Source organism: Alosa pseudoharengus, unplaced genomic scaffold (genome assembly GCF_046254945.1).
Source record: "Alosa pseudoharengus isolate Yale_2024_CS ecotype anadromous, Long Island Sound unplaced genomic scaffold, YU_APseudo_1.1 YU_APseudo_1.1_scf_29, whole genome shotgun sequence".
Classification (NCBI taxonomy): domain Eukaryota; kingdom Metazoa; phylum Chordata; class Actinopteri; order Clupeiformes; family Clupeidae; genus Alosa; species Alosa pseudoharengus.
In genome coordinates this window covers 1,145,624-1,167,557 of record NW_027468715.1, presented here as the reverse complement: position 1 = coordinate 1,167,557, position 21,934 = coordinate 1,145,624, and the positions used below count along the sequence as shown (strand labels likewise).

General features: G+C 39.8%; 1 protein-coding gene across 1 annotated transcript in view; it reads right to left on the bottom strand.

Moving 5' to 3' along the window:
- Positions 1–21,934, bottom strand: part of LOC143099453 (mitotic checkpoint protein BUB3-like) — a 41,231-nt gene that overhangs the window by 6,197 nt on the left and 13,100 nt on the right. The window contains exons 2-4 of the mRNA XM_076262445.1: positions 9,824–10,018; positions 9,645–9,714; positions 7,419–7,570 (exon numbers count right to left, since the gene is read on the bottom strand). Coding sequence (XP_076118560.1) covers positions 7,419–7,570; positions 9,645–9,714; positions 9,824–10,018 — 417 coding nt within the window. The remainder of the gene's footprint in view (positions 1–7,418; positions 7,571–9,644; positions 9,715–9,823; positions 10,019–21,934) is intronic.

The window sequence follows — 21,934 nt, the reverse complement described above, 5'->3', positions numbered from 1 at the left end:
CTGTTTTTATTCGGATTTTTTAATATTTTACTATTTTATTCCTGATTATTTTTCTTCAATTATTGTAGATTCGTTAATTTAGCTGTACAGTTATAGATAGCCTTTTTTATTTAAACGGTTTATCTTGTTTTTCCACACTTTTATTGCGTTTTATGAAGTCTGCCTCTAGTCCGAGTTCTACCTGCGCTGTTTTTTCGCCTGGTGTTCAGCTGTTTTTTCCCCCCCTGCCGATTGCCATCAGCAAGGCCTTCACTGCTATTGGACTTGCTGTCTGCTTGTGTGGTGGAAGCTGTGCTGGATTCGAGCTTGCTAGTGTCTCTCCTTTTCTATCCTGAATACGCTGGGTTCATATAGTTGGTTGACTGTCCAGCTGCTGGTTTAGTCGGTTGACTGACCAGCCGGAGATTGGGGCTTCATGCTAGCTAGGTGATTAAATTGCACACTTTGGACTGGCTGATGCATCAAGCCGTGTCGGAGTTTGTGTTTTGGCTATGGGGGGCTTTCAGTACACACCCCTTGAACTTCGACAGTTCGCCTCCACCGACACCATCAACATCGAGGTGCTCCACCTTTGCCAGGCAGCGGGGATCCTCCGGCGGAAACGCTACTTGCACAGAGGCGCAGGTCGCTCTATCATCCGTGCGACAGACGAAAGCATCCCTCCATCATCTCCATGGGATTTCTTGCCTAATCAACGCGGTTTTCCAGAGCAGTCCGCTCCCGCAAACAACTCAGTGTCAGTGGAGAATCTACAGCGACCAACAACGCAGCGAGAATCTGTCTCTCACATCTTGGACAACTTTGATGGAGCTGCTGAGAATGTCACATCACCATGTCAGACTGCGCCTGAACCGCCGCAAGACCTTCATCCGAAGGTAAAAGTTCTCACAGCTGGTTCACCGCAGGAAGTTCTGCCGCATGCGCAAGACCCTCCTCCCGTCAAATTTGCGTTATTGAACGCCTAATCTATTTGTAACAAGACTTTCATTTTAAACGACCGCTTCACGTCTCATCACCTGGACTTTTTGTTTATAACGGAGTCTTGGCTCAGCGGTAACGACGTCATTCCACTTGGAGAACTCTGCCCTCCTCACTGCAGCTTCATGAATTCCCCTAGGGCAGGGGTGGGCAAACTGCGGCCCGCGGGCCAGATCCGGCCCGCCAAGCACTTTCATCCGGCCCGCCGAGCATTTCATTTAGTTATCAGGCTGCTCGCTATTTTTTTCCTGGGATAGAGACGACGTTAGCTTTACTGCAAACTGCTTTTCACTCTCCTTAGATAACGTTTACAATGTCAATGTCAAAACATCATGTTAAATAGTTTTACATGATGTTATCTCTAAGTTAACTCTTAGTTATCTCCTTTGCAGCAGATCTAACGTGAACATTATGCAATCCATTTAATTGGGAACGCGTCTGCACTCACGAGAGGGAGAGAGAGCCGCAGGTTCCAGCTGGCTTGTGATTGTTGATAATTGATATCTCCTTCTTATAAGAAAGTTTCAAAAGGAAATCATGAAGGCAACAGTAGTTCCCACTACTGACCATTTAAAAACTGTGAGAGGGCCCAGCCGTAGGTAGCACTAGCCATAGCGGAGCAGGCAGAAGATCAATGAGAAATAAACGTGAATTAAAGCGACTGTCTTAAAGCGACAGTGCACAATTTATACATTTGTTAAACAGCATAAAATTAGCAGTATTTTAAAACAAATACTTTTCATACTAAATTATAGGCTATAAAAAATGTATTTTTTTACGCGTGTGTCGTGGGGGGTTGTGCGGCCCGCCGGCCAATTTTCAAAACCCAATGTGGCCCTTGAGCCAAAAAGTTTGCCCACCCCTGCCCTAGGGCTACTGGTCGTGGAGGTGGTCTGGTCACTGTTTATAATAACAACTTTAAATGTAGAATTGTACAAATTGATATGTTCTCCACTTTTGAGGTACAGCTTGTAAAGATAAATGCCACCCTCCTCTGTGCATTAGTTTACCGACCACCAAAAATTAAGCTTAATTGTAATTTCATTCAAGAATTTGCTGATCTACTATCTTTTATGGCCTCTCGCTCTGACAATTTCATGATTTTAGGGGATTTTAACATTCACATCTGTTGCCCATCAAAACCTTTGGTTAAGGACTTTTTATGCCTTGTGGACTCTTTCAATCTTGTGCAATCTGTTACATCAGAAAGGCCACACATTAGACCTAGTATTGTCTTATGGTTTCAATGTTTCCAACTTAGAAATTATGGATGTTGGGGTCTCTGATCATTTTTTTATTTTATTTTAATCTATTTTGTTTTGTATCCCTGTATCTCCCCCTAAGTCCTATTCCTTTGCCTGTTCTATTAATTCCACCACAGCCACAACATTCTCTAATACTTTCATCCTCTCTCACCCACCTACTATCTCTGTTGCTATTTCCACCTGCTCTGACATTGAAGAATTAGTCACTCTCTTTAATGCATACTGTCTTGAGACCTTAGACTGTGTTGCCCCACTAAAACAAAAGCGTGTCAAAACTATCACCACTCCATGGTTAAATGCCACGACCCGTTCTGTCAGAAAATCTTGCAGGAAAGCAGAGCGCAAATGGAAAAAAGAGAAGCTTCAGGTCTTCTATGACCTTTTCAGAGATTCTCTAAAGACCTACCAAAACTCTGTTAAGGCAGCAAAGGTTGAGTATTATGCTCAGCTTATCAACAAAAATGCTCATAGGCCTAAAGTTTTATTTAATACCATTAACTCTATTATAAATCCTGCCTCTGCGTCATCTACTCTTGCCCCTTCAACAGAAATCTGTGAGAAGTTTCTCAACTTCATCAATAAAATTGACAAAATAAAATCTCAAATCTCACCTCCAGATTCGGATCCCTCAGTGATAGAACTTTCACCTAGCTGCCTCCAACAGTTTCAGGCTATATCTTCCTCCCAGCTTTCTGAGGTGGTCTCCCATATGAAATCTACATCCTGCCACTTACATGTTTTACCTGCACGCCTTTTTAAAGAAGTTTTTACCATCATCTGCCCTCTTGTATTGGCCATAATTAATCACTCACTAACCAATGGAGTGGTCCCCTCAGGTTTTAAACGTGCAATTGTGCAACCTTTACTTAAAAAAACCTAACCTTGAGCCCAGTGACCTGAAGAATTATAGGCCTATTTCTAAATTACCTTTTCTGTCAAAGATACTAGAAAAGGTTGTCCTCTCTCAGGTTTCTTCTTATCTGAGTGAGTTCAATATATGTGATAAATTCCAATCAGGTTTTAGATCTCTGCACAGCACTGAATCGGCCTTGCTTAAAGTCCAAAACGACATTCTCTTAGCAGTTGATTCTGGATCTTGTGCCCTCTTGGTGCTTCTTGATCCGAGTGCAGCATTTGACACCATTGACCATAACATCCTATTAAAACGCTTGGAGGATGAAGTTGGTCTCCAGGGTTCTGTTTTGCAATGGTTCTCTTCTTATCTTAGTGATAGATCATTTTCAGTTAGTTTAGGCAAATTCTCTTTTATTCTCTCTTTATATGCTACCCCTTGGCTCAATTTTTAAAAAGTATAACATTCAGTATCACTGCTATGCAGATGACACTCAGTTTTACCTGCCTGTTAACACTAATGGCATTTGTTCTTTGGAGAATATTTTTAACTGTCTCAGTGACATCAAATGCTGGATGGCAAGACATTTTCTTCAACTGAACGAAAGTAAAACTGATATAATTATTTTTGGCCCTCCAAGCGATGTTTCTATCTTGAAAAATGCACTAGGACCTCTCTCTGCAAACTGCCACAGTGAAGTAAAGAATCTTGGGGTTTTCTTTGACTCCTCTTTAAATTTTCATAAGCAAGTAAATAGTGTGGTCAAAGGCAGCTTTTTCCAGTTAAGAACCATTGCAAAACTGAAGCCCTTTTTGTCCTTCTCCGATCTTGAAACTCTTATACATGCTTTCATAACATCTAGACTAGATTATTGTAATTCCTTATATGCAGGCCTGACCCACTCCACTCTCAACAGACTTCAGCTAGTTCAAAATGCAGCAGCTAGATTATTAAGTGGCTCTAAGAAACGTGAGCATATAACTCCTGTGTTGGCTAAGCTGCACTGGTTACCTGTGGAGCACAGAGTTAAGTTTAAAATTTTACTTTTTGTCTTCAAAGCCCTCAGTGGTTTGGCACCTAGTTACATAGGTGACCTACTAATTCCTTACAGCACTCCAAGATCACTTAGGTCTTCATCTCAGAATCTTCTCTATATCCCCAAAACACGCCTTAAAACTAAGGGTGATAGAGCCTTCTCTGTTGTTGCCCCCCAACTCTGGAATAGTCTACCTGTACATATTAAGTCCTCTCCAACCATTGACTGCTTTAAGTCTAACTTAAAGACTTTCATTTTCTCCCAAGCTTTTAATCTACCTTAATACCCCCCCCCCCCACACACACACACACACTCTTTATTCTTTATTTTATTTTTGACCAATTAGTTTATTATTTCAATTATTTATTTATTTTCCCCCCATGTTATGTGATTATTGTTGTTGTACCATTGTCATTGTTTTATGTTTGTTTGTAAGCACTTTGGTTCAACTCAGTTGTTTTTAAATGTGCTATAGAAATAAAGTTGACTTGACTTGACAATCATGAAAAACACTCAAATAAATAAGACTGAATGAAAAGCAGCACTGGTTAAAGCCTGGAAATATTGTAAACAAAGTAGCTTGATTTGCTAGTTTATCATAGTCTACTGGTCAGGCTGTTCAATTTACCCACGTGTGTAAGTTTCAAATGAATACTTTTTCTCCTTGGAATAGGCCCGTTTGAGTCTTGGAAAATACTTTTCCATTTACATCGGGATTGAGATGATTAGAATTTAGCAGTCAATTTGAATGCAACAGTTTTGAACAAATTCGTGCAGCGTGCTAATGCTAACCAGATTTAATAGCAATATAGCCAGTCGTCTTGCACGATTGTGAATGTTTGGATGTGCATGCTGAGGAGGGGTGCGCCTGTTGAGACGGGGAGAGAGAGAGAGAGTGCACAGGGCAAGGACTCGAGTCTGTTCTATCGCCTACTCTGATAGAGTTGCACATACTAGCTACAATGCAAGATATATTTAGCCTGTTTATTTATGGACAACGTAAGGCGGGAGGTGTGTGCTGCTTTTAATTATCGAATGTTCTATCGAATGTATTTTTCATTGATATCGATTACATGTCTATTGCGATATATATCTCTATCGTTTTATCGCCCAGCCCTACATGAGGTCATCATGAATGAGAGTATATTAATTCATGTCAATCCCTGATGATTCATAGGATATTAAGGAATGAGGTAATGCATAAAATCATGAATTAATTCATGATAATTCATGTACCTTTACCATAAAGTGTTACCCATATTTCTTCATAACCTTTTTGTTAGTAAAATGATTGAATGTCCTGTGAATTAATAGCTAGATGAATAACTTTATAACTAGTGCAAGTTCAAGTTACTTTATTTGTACCCATAGGTAGATTTTTGTTTGCAGTATAGAGTGCTTCAAGAGAATTTGGCAGAACAGGAGCACAGAGGATGCCATCTTTACGGCAATTCCCTCCGCCCTGTCCCTCCTAGACAATAGCAACACCTATGTAAGAATGCTGTTCATTGACTTCAGTTCAGCATTCAACACCATTATCCCCTCCAAATTGATCACCAAACTCAGTGAAATGGGCATCAATACCTCCCTCTGAAACAAGATTCTGGGCTTCCTAACCAACAGACCGCAGTCTGTTAGATTAGATAACCTCACCCACTCAACCTTCACCCTGAACACCGGCGTGTGCTGAGCCCTCCTTTACTCCCTCTTCACCTACAACTGCATATCTGTACATGGCTCTAACACCATTGTCAAGTTTGCAGACAACACTACGGTGATTGCTCTCATCAGCAACAATAATGAGACAGCCTGCAGGGAGGAGGTCCAGCACCTAACATCGCGGAGCACCGACAACAACCTGGCTCTCAACACCAAGAGGACCAAAGACCTCATTGTGGACTTCAGGAAGTCAAAAGCTAGCACACAAAGCCCCATCCTCATCAACAGGACTGAGGTGGAGCATGTCACCAGTTCATGTTTCTGGGTGTCCACATCTCTGTGGACCTCTCTTGGACCCTCAACACCTCTACCTTGATCAAGACGGCTCACCAGCAGCTCTTCTTTCTGAGGAAATTAAAGAACACAACCTCTCTCCTCAGATCCTGGTGAACTTCTAAACCTCTACCGCTGCACCATTGAGAGCATCCTCACCAACTGTGTCACAGTATGGTATGGCAACTGCTCTGCCTCCGACCGGAAAGCACGGCAGAGGATGGTGAAAACTGCTCAACGCATCACTGGTTCCTCACACCCCTCCATCAACGCCCACCCCCCACCTCCCCGGTGCCTCCTTGCCTGGGCCTGTTGAGGTGTCCATGTCAATGGCAACCTTCACAGGGACAACAAGGAGGCGAACATTTTGCCCCCATCCCACCCATAGTATTCTATTTATATTTATAAATGTACATACTGTAATTACACTTAAACATAGCGATATTCTATATATACTGTACATACACTTGTTTACCAATGAAGCCAGGCCAGGCTCTTTGCCAAAGAGGACCGTAAACATAGTCAAGAGTATGGTTCACGAGGTGATAATAAGGCTAATTAGCATAATAATATATTTTTTTGCATTTTTATATTTTTTATAGCCTTTACTTTTTATTTATTGCCCACAGGAGATTTCTGAGATGCACAGGTGTGAGCAATATTAATTTATTTACATGGTATAATGATGCCCGTCTGAAGAAAGTGCCCAAAATCGCCATTTTGGCAGCCATTGTGTTTATGCCAATTAGATGGTCAAAAACTCAAAATTCTGCTTGGGAACAGGGCTAGTTGGATACAGCACATGTTAATTATGATAAAAAGTCCTGTTCCCAACAAGCCCCATACTGAGCCATGCATATTTAGGTCATAATTCATATGCAACAACTTATTTAAGAACTATGAATAAGGGGTAATTAGGAGCTTACATAGGGGAAATTCTTAATTAAGGGTCTAGTAAGGGTAGTCCTTGCAGTAAGGGTAGTCCTTGCAGAATAAGGTATTAATTAGTGACTTATAATGACTAACAAATGGCTAGTATGTTCAACATCCAGTATTTACGTTAAGTTATGCAATTCTAGTGATATCATAACATGTCAATTAGATGAGTAAATTTCCTCCCATCACAATCTGTTAGTCATGCTCAACATTTATTTTATTTTCAATAGGCCTTTATCTCTGACCACTGTCTTTTCAAATCTTGAGGTACAAAAAGGGTTTATATTAATGATGATCTTATGTAGCTAATGTTAAGTGTTGAATTGGGCTAGCACAACAAGATCAAGATCATTCATACCTTTTCAGGTTGGGTAAAGGTTCCAGCATTGCATGGGGTCCTTGGGTCCCACAGTCGAACTGACCTGTCCCAACTGCCTGTTACCATGACATTGACCTCTGGGCAGTACTCTACACAGCGAATTGGTGCATCATGTGTTCCAACAATAGTATCTACAGAGAAAACATAAATACATGTTATATATACCAGTGTTTCTCAAACATTTTCAGACCAAGGACCACTTAACCAATTAAAATAAAATACACAACCACCTAGCTAAAAAAACAACAACATACCTACTTCAACAGTATATTACACAGTAGGCCTACTCACTGAACCACCTTGCTTATTGTGTCAGAGGATTCATATGATTTAAACTGGCATAGTTTACATAGGCAGTGTTGTAGAACTGTTTGGATTCACAAGTTGGTTCAATATTGCAAACAACTCATCTATATTATATTTTACCATGTCTGCTCGCGGACCACTTGGGATAGCTTGCGGACCACACTTTGAGAAACACTGATGTATACTGTATGTATGATATATATGGGTAATTCTATAATTCAGGGTACAGTTCAAGTGTAGAGAGAAACCAAAAAAATATAATGCATTTTTATCATTAAACTTTTTTATAGTCATAGAACACACTTCAAAGTTAACATGACAAGTATTTGCTGAGCTTAAACCTATAAGACTTCAAGTATTTATTTGAAAAAAATGATGTAATAACAGAAAAATCTGTCAACTCTGTTAGAGACAAACTCAGTAAATTATATATATTTAGCAAATGTGATACATTTTTAAATTATGCCTTCCCTAAGATAACTTTTGTCTCCACAGTTACTGTAGCAACTTTTATAAAAAAACACATTCCACTGGCAAGTTTCTAATGCCATGCCACACCATGCCAATCTCTAGGTATGGTGAAGGGTATGTGGTGATGTAGGGATATTTTAATTCCAAAGGCCAAGGGAACTTTATCAGGATGCAACTTTACGATACATTCTTCATTCACTAAAATTGGTGTTCGGGTTAGATTTTTAATCATTTTTTTAATTAAGGCATTAAGATCAATTTCTAACAGATTATTTTATATTCCTCTTTTTAGTCAACTTTAGCATGGGTTCAAATACTTATTCTCCCCACTGTATATATGAACATACCCAGGCTTTCTTTGGATAACCTGGATCATAGGTTATCCAAAGAAAGCCTGGGTATGTTCATGTATCGTAGTATACCCCACTGGTCCTAACTGCTAAGTTGGTCTTTGTTAAGACCAGTCTTTAGAATAGAATTTACGTCGGTTGCACCAACTGAAATTATGCCTAGGCTTAACTACGTCCAGTCTTAACACAGCACACCATTTTAACACAGTTTGGGAGGGACAGAAATACCTAATCAGAGCAAGCAGGGCCCGTCTTCTGTCTAACTCACCAAGGTGACGTGAACATTATAGCACTATAGCTTTTGGTTAACAGAGAATAATGCAGATTATCTTCCTCACTCATTTCTTTGTGCAACAGCCCACATTCTGCATTCACTCCAGCGAGACGAGTGAAAAACATGTTTTTAAAGCGGTCATCACCAAAGGCTATTTGCTACGATAATTATCGCAAACGCTAATTGCCAACCATTTCGTTCGGAAATTCTAAAACAACGATGTTTTTTTAACCTTAACCTTAACTCAATATCCATAGGTGTGTAGATTTTAACAAAATCTAGTTTGGTTCTTATCAGGGCTTTTACTGCCTGAAACATCCGATTTTGTTTACCACGCTCGGAATTTAGTGCTGGGCTTGCGGGTGCCTATTCCCAACCTGTCACACGGCAGATCAACGGTTAGCCCAAGAATTCTCGTCGGCAAATCAAAATTCCACTGGAGCTCCAAGCGGATTTGTACACGCAGCCTTACAACACTGTTTGCAGCTCTTCGAGTCACGGTAAAATGTAATTTAAAATAATATAATATAGTGACACATACACGTAAGAGGTTGGACATGCGTGACGGTTGGTAATATGTGACGTTCCTATATCTCAGTTAGGCTTACAAACATGTCATCATGAATTCCATTTTTTTGTGCAGTGGATTAGGCTATATCACTATGCTGTTTCATAGACAGTTACATAAACTTAATTTGTTGTTTTAAATATCGCTCAGTACAAATAATTCATGTCCATATTTTATGGAAGAAAAGCAAGTATATAGACGGACATGGACAAAACATTGTAATATGAAGAGCGTACCTTGATCTGTATTTAAATCGTGCATTTTCAGTTGTGCATCCAAGCCCCCACTCCAGGCATGTGTGGGGTCCTATATTTGGATCAAAAACATTCAGTTTTAGATGCATTGCTTTTAGAAGACAGTAAATTATTCACAATGATTTATAATTTGTTCACTATAAAACGATCAAACCACTTACATAAAAGGCACAATCCAACACTGGGGCAAGATGCTGATACTTCATTCTCATAGAATTGCTCCCAACATCATACAGACGTACAGTAGAGTCCCACGAAGAGACCAGTAAAAACTGTGCCGTACTAGGACTGAATTTCACAGCTGAAATACTGTCTTCAGGACCTTGGTTGAGTTTAAATTCATTTGACCCAGTCATCTATGGCAGAGATAAGAATGTAGGTTGAAATCAAGTAGTAACTAAAACATTTGTAGGTTAAAAATAAATACATAATGCTTTATCAACAATCTATTATCAACAATCTATTATCAACAAGTTATTTCTTCAAGGTTTTAGAAGTATTTACACAAGCCTTTGTCTTTATCTGGTATAGAGAATATTAAATATCTTCTTCACATCACTTTAAAGGAGGCTACTCGCTGAGCAGAGCAATACGTTTTTTAAAAATAAAATCAGCCAGCATGTGGCTACAGCAGGATTTTTTCATAACATACTATTTCGTCAGCTGCTTCAGATTTGCTCTCTCTTCGCATGAACCCCCACCAATGAAATAAGCAATTAAAGTGTCACATGACCTTAACCATGTTCAATTGATTGTTTTTTACAAAAATGCTTCGTACAAAAATATAAACTGTGTAAACTAACATCAATAAAATTATAATTATAAAAAAAGTTAATGACCAAGCATACACCAATGACAATTATCCCAACTGTACAAAAAGCATAGCTTCACAACTTGCATAGTTATCATCATTCACATCACAAGTTGACATTACATCGCATACTGGGCGCCATCTTAACGATCTGAAACGCAAGTATCAAACGCAAAGCGCAAGTAGCTTTGTGGGCGGATCTTGGGCGCTGTTGCTATTTTACCGGCGGGATAAATGACTTTTTCGCCCGACGCAAATCTAAAATGGGGTGGTCTGAAGCAGCTACATTACTCATGGGTGTGGTTTGGGCATAACGTGCAATAAACCAATCAGAGAGTCATCTCACATTCCCTTTAACAACAGGCGCGCTTGTTCCATAGCGGATTGCTATTATGATGGCGGATTTGCCAGGCGCAGCCAGGAGTGGTTCACAGTACACAGTAATAAGGACTGTTCAGGACAGTTTGCTATTGATTTTTCTTCATGACAAAATGTAATACAGAAATGTCATAAAGACATACTTTCCAGTGTTTTGGAATCATAACTGAATCGCGAGGTTATGGATGGTGATATTTTTGCAATGTAATCTAACATAACCTCACTATACAGTAGATGATGCAGCTCCTCTGTCAGCCGTGCTGCTGCTGGAGCATTTGGGTTAAATGACATCAGCATGCAGTTCAACATCACGTCTCCTTAAAGCGATGGTTTGGAGTAATTTCATTCTAGGGTCCTTTGCACCATGACCCCGAGCCAAACACCCTCCCAGAACCTGTTTTCCCTTGGTTGAACCCTGGTCGAGTAGCGCTGTCAGAAACTAATGACTTTCTGCAGGCGTAATGGAACCAACTTAGTATCTCGTAAATTACCCCACTAATAATGCCCTGAATGGTACGAAACTTCTACAGTAGTACAACTATGTTCTTTACTCATAAAACGAGGCATTGAAAAGTTTATTTAAATTACACTTGCCTGATGGATGCTACTATCTGCCGTCAACGTTACTTCCGTGATTTGGGAAAAGCCTGTAAAAGTCCTGGCAGGAAGCATGCATAAGGATGTAGATCTAGGAATGCACTAATATTTTGTTCGTAGTACCAGTTTGCAACAATTATTAGTTAACACTAAGTTGTAAACACTTCGGAAAAAATATTAAAAACGGGATATACCAAAAAACTTTGATTTAATCGCTTCCTGCCAGGACTTTTACGGGCTTTTCCCAAAACACGGAAATCGCGGTAGAACTTCAGAGGGTGTTCCCATGGCGATTCTTTTGCAAGTTTGAACTTTGAACTGGGAAAAAAGCTCTGAAAACAACTTGAACAGACAAATAGAACAAGGCACTATATTCAGAAACAATATGAATGGAATGGAGAGATAACAGTAATTATTTTGGTCCTGTTCTAATTGTGCCATGAATCTCACATATAAAATAACAACATAAAAATTTCACATATAAAATTTTTTGGGCTTTTTTGCCTTTATTTGGACAGGACAGTGGAGAGTGACAGGAAGCAAGTGGGAGCGAGAGATGGGGTGGGATCGGGAAATGACCGCAGGTCGGATTCGAACCTGGGTCCCCGTGGACACTCGGACCCGTTTATAGAAGAATTGTTTATGAAGGTGTCTTTGTTATTTTATGAAGACGCATCTGGTTGATTTGCTTTCATTAATGGTTTAGCTCGAGGCCACCCCACTATAAAAAAATAAATAAATAAAATGTCCAATGCACCATTCATTTGTATTACCTTAAAGATGCCCTGCCACACGCATTTCATTACTTTGTGGTAATGTCTGAAGTTCTACCATGGACTACCATTTTTTGTGGAAAACATGCCTTGGTTACCTTGTTTCAAGCCATTCTAGTGTGGTATTGAAAGCCTGCATGAAGACCTGGCTCGATTTGCGGCAGTTCTCATTCATATTCAACAAGCTAAGCTGCTTGACTCTGATTGGCTAACAGCTAGTAGGTTTCGTCCATAACATGACAGCCGTTATTAACCTGCTAGGCTAGCGAGTTCATTAAACCTGTATAACATAGCACTTCCTTGAGTTGACAATTACGTTTTACTTACAGGCAATGGTCGTAGACTGCGATGGTAGCCTGCTCCAGGCTTCAACAGCAACCTTTTTGCAAAGCCTGTGGCATTGTTCCAAAAAATAAACTGAAGCCATTTGATCCTCAAGTCTGGGTTCTTGGGCAAAATGCATTGTTAAAGTTCTATTTGTGCATAGCGCACAAGTCCGTTGACATTCAGCCATTCTTGCATAGACCTACGAAAACTGTAAGAGCTAAACGAATTTTGTGGGGATGGTCTCAACTGGGCGAGCTCATGAATAGTAATGAGCTCATCAATTCCACGTCAATCTGAAGAGCTTTGGCAATTGGCCTAATTTCTCCGCTTATTTCTTTTCAGTGGCTAGAGCTGACAGAGGAGTTAGCTGTTCATTTTCACATTCACGACATAGCACAAACACATATGGACCTAACATGTTTAAAAAAATACAAGTAAAAACGGTTTTGTGTGGTAGGGCACCTTTAAACACCATCTGTTGAATATGATAGCCTACTTTGCGCCCTCACATATCAGCTAAAGAAGATGATTGGGCAGGGTGCAAAGCTAGGCCTAATAGCCTAGGTGTTATTTGATCAGAAAATACTATAGTTCGGCTACATAGGCTACTATCAGAAACTGGGAAACTTTCCGAATCTGAAACCTATAGGTTTACGCTTTGTTAAACTCCCCATCAGCATCACATCACTAACCACAGCCATCTAAGACTGGTATTCACTCGGTTGGATATCTGAAGCCAGTTTGTCTACCAACCATCATAAATTAATGCAGGCTACTTGCTTAGCATAAATCCTATTGCTAAATGTTGGGACTGGCAAAGAAATCTGGGGCGTACTTGATGGCTTACTATTATGTTTCATGCAGTGGAAAGTGTCGGAACTTCCACCGCTGTTCATTGAACAGGGGCTGTGCTGTAATGGAAACCCTTTTCCGTAGCCAAGTAGGCCTAGCCTATTGTTTAATTATGGATGATTTACTTTTCAAGGCTAGAATGCCTTGAGTCGCGCCAACAATTGTGTTTAAATGTAGCCTGCTTCAGCCTAAGCTCGAAGGGGGTGGCAAGCGAATGAGCTTGAGAGCGAGTGTTTGAGACCCATGGTGTAGGAAAACGACTTTTCTTTGCCAACAGTATTAATCCAACCAACAATATAATAAAATATTAAGAAAAGGTCTTATTTCATTGAGTTAAATCGAAACAATGTCTTGCTGGTGGACTGATAGCCCTAGTGGTAGGCAATTGAATTATTACCATGAATATGCTACCCATAAAACAAACACCTAAATAGCATAAATTAACTCCACGTGGGTATCGGACCACTAATAATTTGAACTGCTAGCTTGATAATCAGACTTCTACCTACTTTTGCGCCATCGAAAACCAGCTGACGGCACAGAAATTTACTTGAGTTGTATGATTAAAAGAAGTCAGCTATTGTTATTATCATTGTAACAAGTTAACATAGCTGATCATGTTATCTGGCTACCATGTTATCTTGCTACCTTTGCCCAAGCCATTTAGTAGGCCTTCAAAGTGTTTAAGTTTTACAAGCGTTCCACTGAGGTTAGGCTGTGGCCGCCCCTACCTGAAGTGTCTGTAGAGGCACGATTGCCAGCAAATAAAATCAAATAAAAATGTGTTGCCTAGGCTAATTATGTAAGCTTTTGTCCAGCCTATTCTTTTAAGAATTCAGTTCATGAAACACAGGCACTGAAACGCACATTGCAATGGGCAGGAAAAGTCTATAATGTGTCCATATTTTACACAAAATTTGCGCACAGGGAGAGTCAAAACTCTTAGTCTTATAGGCTATACCTACACATTGCTGTTTCATGCAAGTAAGCAAGCTGATCTGATGTGTTGACCTTTCTCTGCTGGCTATTCGCCTTATTCACCCGGCGGCCATTATGAGGCTGATAGGTACACTTGCCATTACACCTCAGTCCAGCAGATGGTGGTGGTTATGCACTCCGTTTGCAAACTGCCAAAAAAAGCTCACCGAAAAAGAAAAAGGGTTCACTGGCCTGTTCTTCTTCTTCAGTGAGTTTTTTTTTTAGCAGTTTGCAAACAGACTGCATTACCACCACCATCTGCTGGACTGAGGAGTAATGGCAAGTGTACCCCTCAGCCTCATAATGGCCGCCGGGTGAATAAGGCGAATTGTGATGGAAATGTCTATTCAGTGGATTAAGAGAAGGGGAGGGGTGGTGTATTAGCACCTGAAGCACAAAAGTCAGATGAGGGGGGGGATGGTATGGTATCTTGACCGCAACAAATCCAAAAGCAACAATCTTTATAAAGAAATCAGAGTATACTTTTCTAAACATAATACACTGCTCAAAATAAATAAGGGAACACTTTTTCATAGGTGTATAGCATCAAGGTTATCCAACGTGTAAGCTATTGGTCTGGCCAGTTACATAACAGAGGAGGTTGTAAAACAGTTTCACCTGCTTTGGTGTCATCAAAGTTCATCTTAAATTAAAAAACTGCAGTGTTATTTATTCAATATTTATAACCTAGCCTTCCTCTCATCACATTCTTTCTTCTGAGATGCACACGCTATGCGCAAATACCTGACATCCAGGGTTTCCCGCAGCACTTTGCAGTCAAGGCGACCGCCTTGGCAAAACAAGCCTGCCGCCTTAACTACGTCGTCAAAAAAAAAAAAACCGTGTTACTCTGTCCTGTTTTCTCCCTTTCATTCCAAACCGTGACCAACGCCAATCTCCCTTCTCCGCAGAACGCATTAAAAAAGAAGAAGAAACGTGTCATGAATCGAAAAATAATCAGATTTTATCATTTTAACATATGTGATATGCCTCCGAATCAGAGCTAGTGAGCGGAGCTCTGAGCGGTGCAAATATCTCGCTCATCGCTCTCAAGAATCAGTCAAATCGCGAACAGCCACAGCTCCGTTTAATTGTCAGGTGTGATGAAATGCGTTCATATTCCACTTTTTATGTCATAAACGTTGCAGGCCTATGGAAAGGTTTTGTGGTAGGATTGTCCAATGATCAAGTTGTTGCTTCAATTTGTGTTTTAATTTATGCGAAGCACCGATGCTGGGTTCATCCGTTTGACGAAAGTTTAAAATGTTTAGCCGACTGCATAATTTGTCATTTTCGTTCTATAAGTTCCACTTTTCATGTCATGAATGTAACATGCCTATGATAAGTAGAGATGCACCAATATGGAATTTTAGGGCCGATAACGATAACCGATATTTATTGGTTTGTTGTGGCCGATACCGATACGATAACCGATAATATTACTCTTGAAAAAAAATTGTGAAAAGTGATTTGGGGAAAGCATTTAATAAGCATAATTTTATTGCTGTAATTTTACCTACCACCAAATGATGGACAGAACTCATAATAGTCCTCAATAGTGCGGCAGTCAACATCATAACAGTAGCCTAGCCCTACAGTATGTGTGGCTCCTTTAAGTGAACCTGACGTCAGTGAATTGCAAGTGAGTGGCTAGAGAGTATGAATTGTTTTAATTTAGGACTAAACGCTCATAAACGGCTCAGCTGGGAATAAGCTAGAGTATAGTGACCAAATCAGAGTTTGTGGTGGAATGGTTAGCATATTTCTAGGTGGTAATACAAAACCCAAGCTAACGTAATGCAAATATAATACTAAAACACAACTTAGAACTAGGCCTACTTATGTACTCGTCCCACTAACGAGTTTGCTTATTTGTTTCCCCGACCAGCGCGGTAAAGTGCAAACACACCAGTACAAGACGGCTCTAGATAGGGCTGAGCTCCGCTCTGGTAAGGTTAAATGGCGGATCATTCACAAGACGATTTTGAGATGCACAGATTCCCAAATGAATGCATATCCACAGATTTTGTTAGAGTGGTGAAATACATTCACACCGCTGACATTATATTGAGGAAAAAGTATAGCCAACCAAGCTCAAGTAGCTCAGTGTAGCCAGACGGACCTTACGTAGGCCTAAATTAGGACTTTAAAAAATATCGGCGCAAATTATCGGCCAGAAAATAATATTTTCATTTTTTCACTTATCGGCCAATAATATATCGGCCGCCGATATATCGTGCATCCCTAATGATAAGGCTTTGCAGTTGTCCAATATGGTCAATCTATTGTCTCAATTGTGTTTCATATGAGGCGCAGAAGCTACATTCATGCATTGTTTTGCTCCAGTTGATAATGTTTCTGCGTAATTTGTCAGCTGTGATCAAATGCGTTCAATAAATTCCTGTTTTATGTCAAATATAACATGACTATGATTAATGCTTGTATGGTGTATCTAATTTAGGCCTCTCTTATGTTCAATCAAATTCGCTTTGCCCACCCGTTTTTTCTGTGCCCACCCATTTGAACATTTCTGGCTACGCTACTAGAAAGGAAACTGATAAGTCAGTGTACTATTCCTACAAAACAACTAGATACTAACAATGTAGAGCAAGAATAACCATGTGGTGGTGACACTGTTCCAATGAGTAAAGATTCATTTTGGAATCTAAGAGGACACATTTTGTGGAAACATGAGCAAAGAAAAACGTGAGCAATTTGAATATGCTTTCATATCAAGTGGAAGGCTAAAGTAAAACTTGGATGCTAAGCCTGTATTCTTTTGGAAATGAATCCCGACTGATCCCTTTAGTTTTAGGCTTATGTGTATTAATGTTGCCAAGCTTGTTTGTTGTTGCACTATCAGTGTTGCAGTCTTTTAAAATAAATGTTCTGAGTGAAATATATTGCCGTTGCCCTTAGTTTGGGACCGGGAGCGAAATTGACCTGACGCGAATTTGACCGGAGGAGCGGCCGAGTAAACAGCCACCTGCTCTCAGCACAGTATAGACTTGCGCATCTTTTTAAGATGGTGAGCGTAAACAAAGGAAAGCCCTCTAATCGGACGCGCAAGACTGACAATAGACGGGCGGAAAAGAGCGGCCACTCCGGCCTCTAAATTAAAAAGCACTCCGCGCTCAAATTCCATCCATATTACACAAAACTATAAAATAATCTAAACTTCGTTCAATCTCGGTGTATAGATCAGGACAGACTTGCGGAACAGGCTGCAGGGCAACAGACTGACAGCCTGCATGAAGATAAGCGTTAATAGTAAAACAGTGCAATTACTAGGGCTGTCACTTTTGTGAAAAAATCCTGTTCGATTTTTGAGACATAAGTGTTCATTGAATCGATTGTAAAATCGATTTTTTATGTCTAAAGACGCTTCCATTTTCAACGCAAAATATAGGCCAATCCACAAACAACTAACAGGCATTAGGACGAACGTACAGAGGGCACTTGAAGACGCAAGCCAGCAATATTTCTGATGATTTATTGGCGTGAAGTTTCGTGCACAATGACAAACAGAAGTGCAACATTCTCGAAAACCAGTAAGCCGAGTGGACTGCCATTACATCAGTGACATAACTGCAGGCTTCAACGTAGCTGTGTCTGTGTTTACGATTAGAAATGTCAAACAAATTTCGCCTACGTAGAACTCGATTGCACAGTTTGCGTAGCCTACCGCTTTGTTCTTCTCCATAGTTTGATATACCAAAAATCCGAAGTACTTCCACATCTCCTCAAGTTATTAGGGCCTATCACTCGTCTCTCTACATGTCGCACAGGTTGATCGCGTTGTCCTCCATTTTTTGGCAAAACACGAGCAGCACAGCAGCTTATTGAAACAGCTGTTCCCGGTGCGTAAAATTGGTGGGAATTTTCTTTTTAGCTTTCGCAATGCTTACTGCACTTCGGAATTATTTCATATTCTTATATTCTTGTTTGTGAATTTTGTTACATCTATCTTTTTTATTTGTTTATTTCGTTTAAAATTAATACTGTAAATATTTGGTTAAAATCGATTCCCCATTTTAGTTTTCGAAACTTGTGTTGTTTGGTCCAATCGATTGTGCAATCGATTTTCGAACGTAAAGTGACAGCCCTAGCAATTACCAAAGGGCCCTTGAAGTGATCTTTTTAAAGCCAAGGAGGATGGCTTGTAACAATGCTAGTTGTCAGCTCTGCCATAAGTAGTGACTGATCATCACATTTGCACATTTTGTTGTTTTGCACTTTCTTTTGCACTTGATCTATAGTTTGTAATATTCTTTTTAAAAATTGCACAAATTACACAAATATTTTGAAATATTTGTATACTGTTGTATAGTTTGCTTGGTGTTATTACTTTGTTAACTTTTAGCTGGTTATTTATTTAATATGTAGTGTTTAATAAATCATTGTTAAATGTACAGAGTCTGTAGTGTATCGCACAAACAAGACGCCAGCAACCATAACCCCCCACCCCAGTCGGACGGCAACCCATTTACTGCGGGAAACCCTGGACATTTGAAATGCGACTCATACTTATTTTTAACAGCCAAACAAATGTTGCATAACATAATAAACAGTAACAGAACAGGTCATTGCTCCTGCAAAACGAATCGCTGAACCACACCAGCGATGCCACAGCCAGAGCCGTATATGGCTCTCCATATACGGCTCTGGCCGCAGCGGACTTAAGCTGCCACCTAGTGGCGACGGTTGTAATTCAGTTGCGTGAAACACACGGAGCGTGAGTGAAACAACGATTTTGAAATTACTCCTACTGAATGGACTTGGCCCCAAATATTTTTCTGAAATGCTTCCCCAATATACACCTAATAGAGAGCTTAGATCTACTGGAACTTGTCAATTAATAGTCCCCAGGGTTAAAACCAAGCAAGGAGAAATGGCATTTAGCTATTATGCCACACAGCGCTGTAATCAGCTTCCAATAGATATTAGATTTTCCCCAACACTAGAGTGTTTTAAAAAGAAACTAAAAACTGAACTTTTTCATTCTGCATTTATTGATTCGTTTTTAGGTCACAGCCGTCACAGCCAATTAAACTTTAGACAGCCGCAGCAACTTCAAAGACCACTGGACCAAATGCCTCAGACATGAAAGAAATAAGCAGTTTATCAACAAGGCTATCACGATTTTAGAACTGTTACATTCATTACGCTTATGCGAATGTTACAACAGTAGGCTACTGGACGTTTTAATGGCTGCCTCAGGTTGTAACAAAGGTAGGTCCTAGGCTAGCCGAGACCTACATGTCGCTGTTAAGTTCAATTCTTAACAAACTAGACATGTATCACTCCTTTCTGGCCAAATTTCACAGCTTTCACGTTTAACAGCTTTATGTAAATAATTGCCCTTCTGGGACAAATAAAGTGTTACTACTACTACTACTACTAAATCGAGTTTGAACAGAGAGTATAGAAAAGTTTTACGATTGTGCCAGTTCTCCCCTACTCTCGCATAGTAAACAAATGGAATGTTGGAACATTACGCTCCCAAACACAAACGCAAAGGGGTGGGGGTTAAAATTAGTAGGAAAAAAAATATATAAACAGTCATATATATCTTTTTGCCGTGGTATAGTCTTAAGTTTCATTTAGATGTCTTGAAAAGGTCTTAAAAGTCTTTAAATTTGCACTTGGAAAATGTGCAGATACCCTGAGAAAGACCGTTGGTTAGCTAGCTCACTTAAAATATCCTAAACTTTTTTTGACCCTGCCTCTTAAAAAAAATCGGAATCGAGAATCGTTAGGAATCGGAATCGAAATAAGAAATCGGAATTGGAATCGTTCAAATTCAAACAATACCCAACCCTACTCCAGAGAATGTCAGGTTAATCACACACATAAAATTTGGTGCAGTTCTGAACATTTTAACTGAAGATAGGGTCGATTAACCCTTTGAACCCTAAGCTGTTTTTAGGGCATTTTCACTACCTTTATTCATAAGGATTTATTCTGGTCATTGTAAGTGCCACACACACATATTATATATTGTTTGAGTCTAGGCTATTCAGATCAGCCATCATTTCATGTATTAGTACTAGCATTGATTTTATTTCGAATTTTTTTTGAAAAGCATGCCGTTGACTCATTCACTCGCTGCTCGTGCTACTCCTGAACACAGCTTCACTCTACATTACCCATGATGCATTGCACAAACATAACAAACGAGCAACGTGTGTATTCCCTAGCAACGCCAGTGCAGCGCGGCCAGCAGCCTTCTCGGAAAATGGCATATGATAGCAAAAGGAGAGACGTTGCAGACGCAGAGATATCAGATGATTAAGTAAGTGCATGTTGTGTGTGATGTCTGTATGCTACTGAGACCTTGAATTTCCCCTTGGGATCAATAAAGCATCTATCTATCTATTATGATTATCTACGGGAATTTTACGCATTGTCTCGCAAATACTACGATGGTAAAAACCTTATTTTTCTGTGCAAAGTTGACCACCTGCCCTGAAAAAAACAAGTTAGTTTTTTATGATACATTGCTTTTCCTGGAGGTCTTCTTCTGGAGGAACAGTATTGGGGCAACAGCTATATGCAAAAACTTCCATTTTGTGTGATAGAATTTAAGATGTAGTAGTAATTGATTTCATTGCAATATATAACACTAATTTGTTGTGGCTTTTTATTGCAGGATAACAAATAATTATAGGCTAAATAGGATAAATTAAGAAAAAATGCTTTTTATTACACAATATTCTTCTATAATTTCATGAGGAAGCTGAAAACTACAAACTTCCAGGTGGCCATCACACTCTATTAATTGTGGTAATGTTAAATGCCACACACACACAAAAAACAACTTTGGAGAAGTTTGGGTTGGGGGGTATGTTTGAAATTAAACATGACAAACCAGACATTATAGTTTTAATATGTTCTGTGCAAATCAAATTACTGCAGATTTAAGACATTTTATTCTGAGAAATTAAGGTGGTAATAATGACAGGTCCTCGTAATCTGTGTTAATGGGTCTAAACCAGGGGTCTCAAACACCCGGCCCGCGTCCGGCCTAATTCCGGCCCGCGACGTATGTCAAAATAATAATGTAATCCGGCCCTTGAGACTTTTTAATTGTGACAAACAACGATACTGATTAAAATAGACGATAGTTCCAAGTACGGTGACAAATCTCTTTGTACTCTGCTCCACTATGTGCTAAACATCCAGAGCTTCATTCAAACCCAAAATCGCTGCACAAAGTTTTCAGGAAATACTTGTATTACACGCGAGAAACAAAGACGTGCATTTGTAATGACGCGGAAGCGATGCAGGCCATAGTGTTGCAGAAATTGAAGCAGAAATAGGCCTACACCAAATGTTGAAAAACGTTTACGTGTGATGAAGTCTTAGGTAGGCTATGTTATTCACCTATTCTAAATCTGAAGGAGAATATCCTTTTGGAGATTATGATCGATCGTCTATTGAATGGAGGTGCGTCTGCGTGTATACGACGGTGTCCACTATACCATGCTTATTTCGACCCTCTGCCCAACATAGCTTGGAGGTTGCAGTGGTAATCTTGATGATAGTGTCCGTAA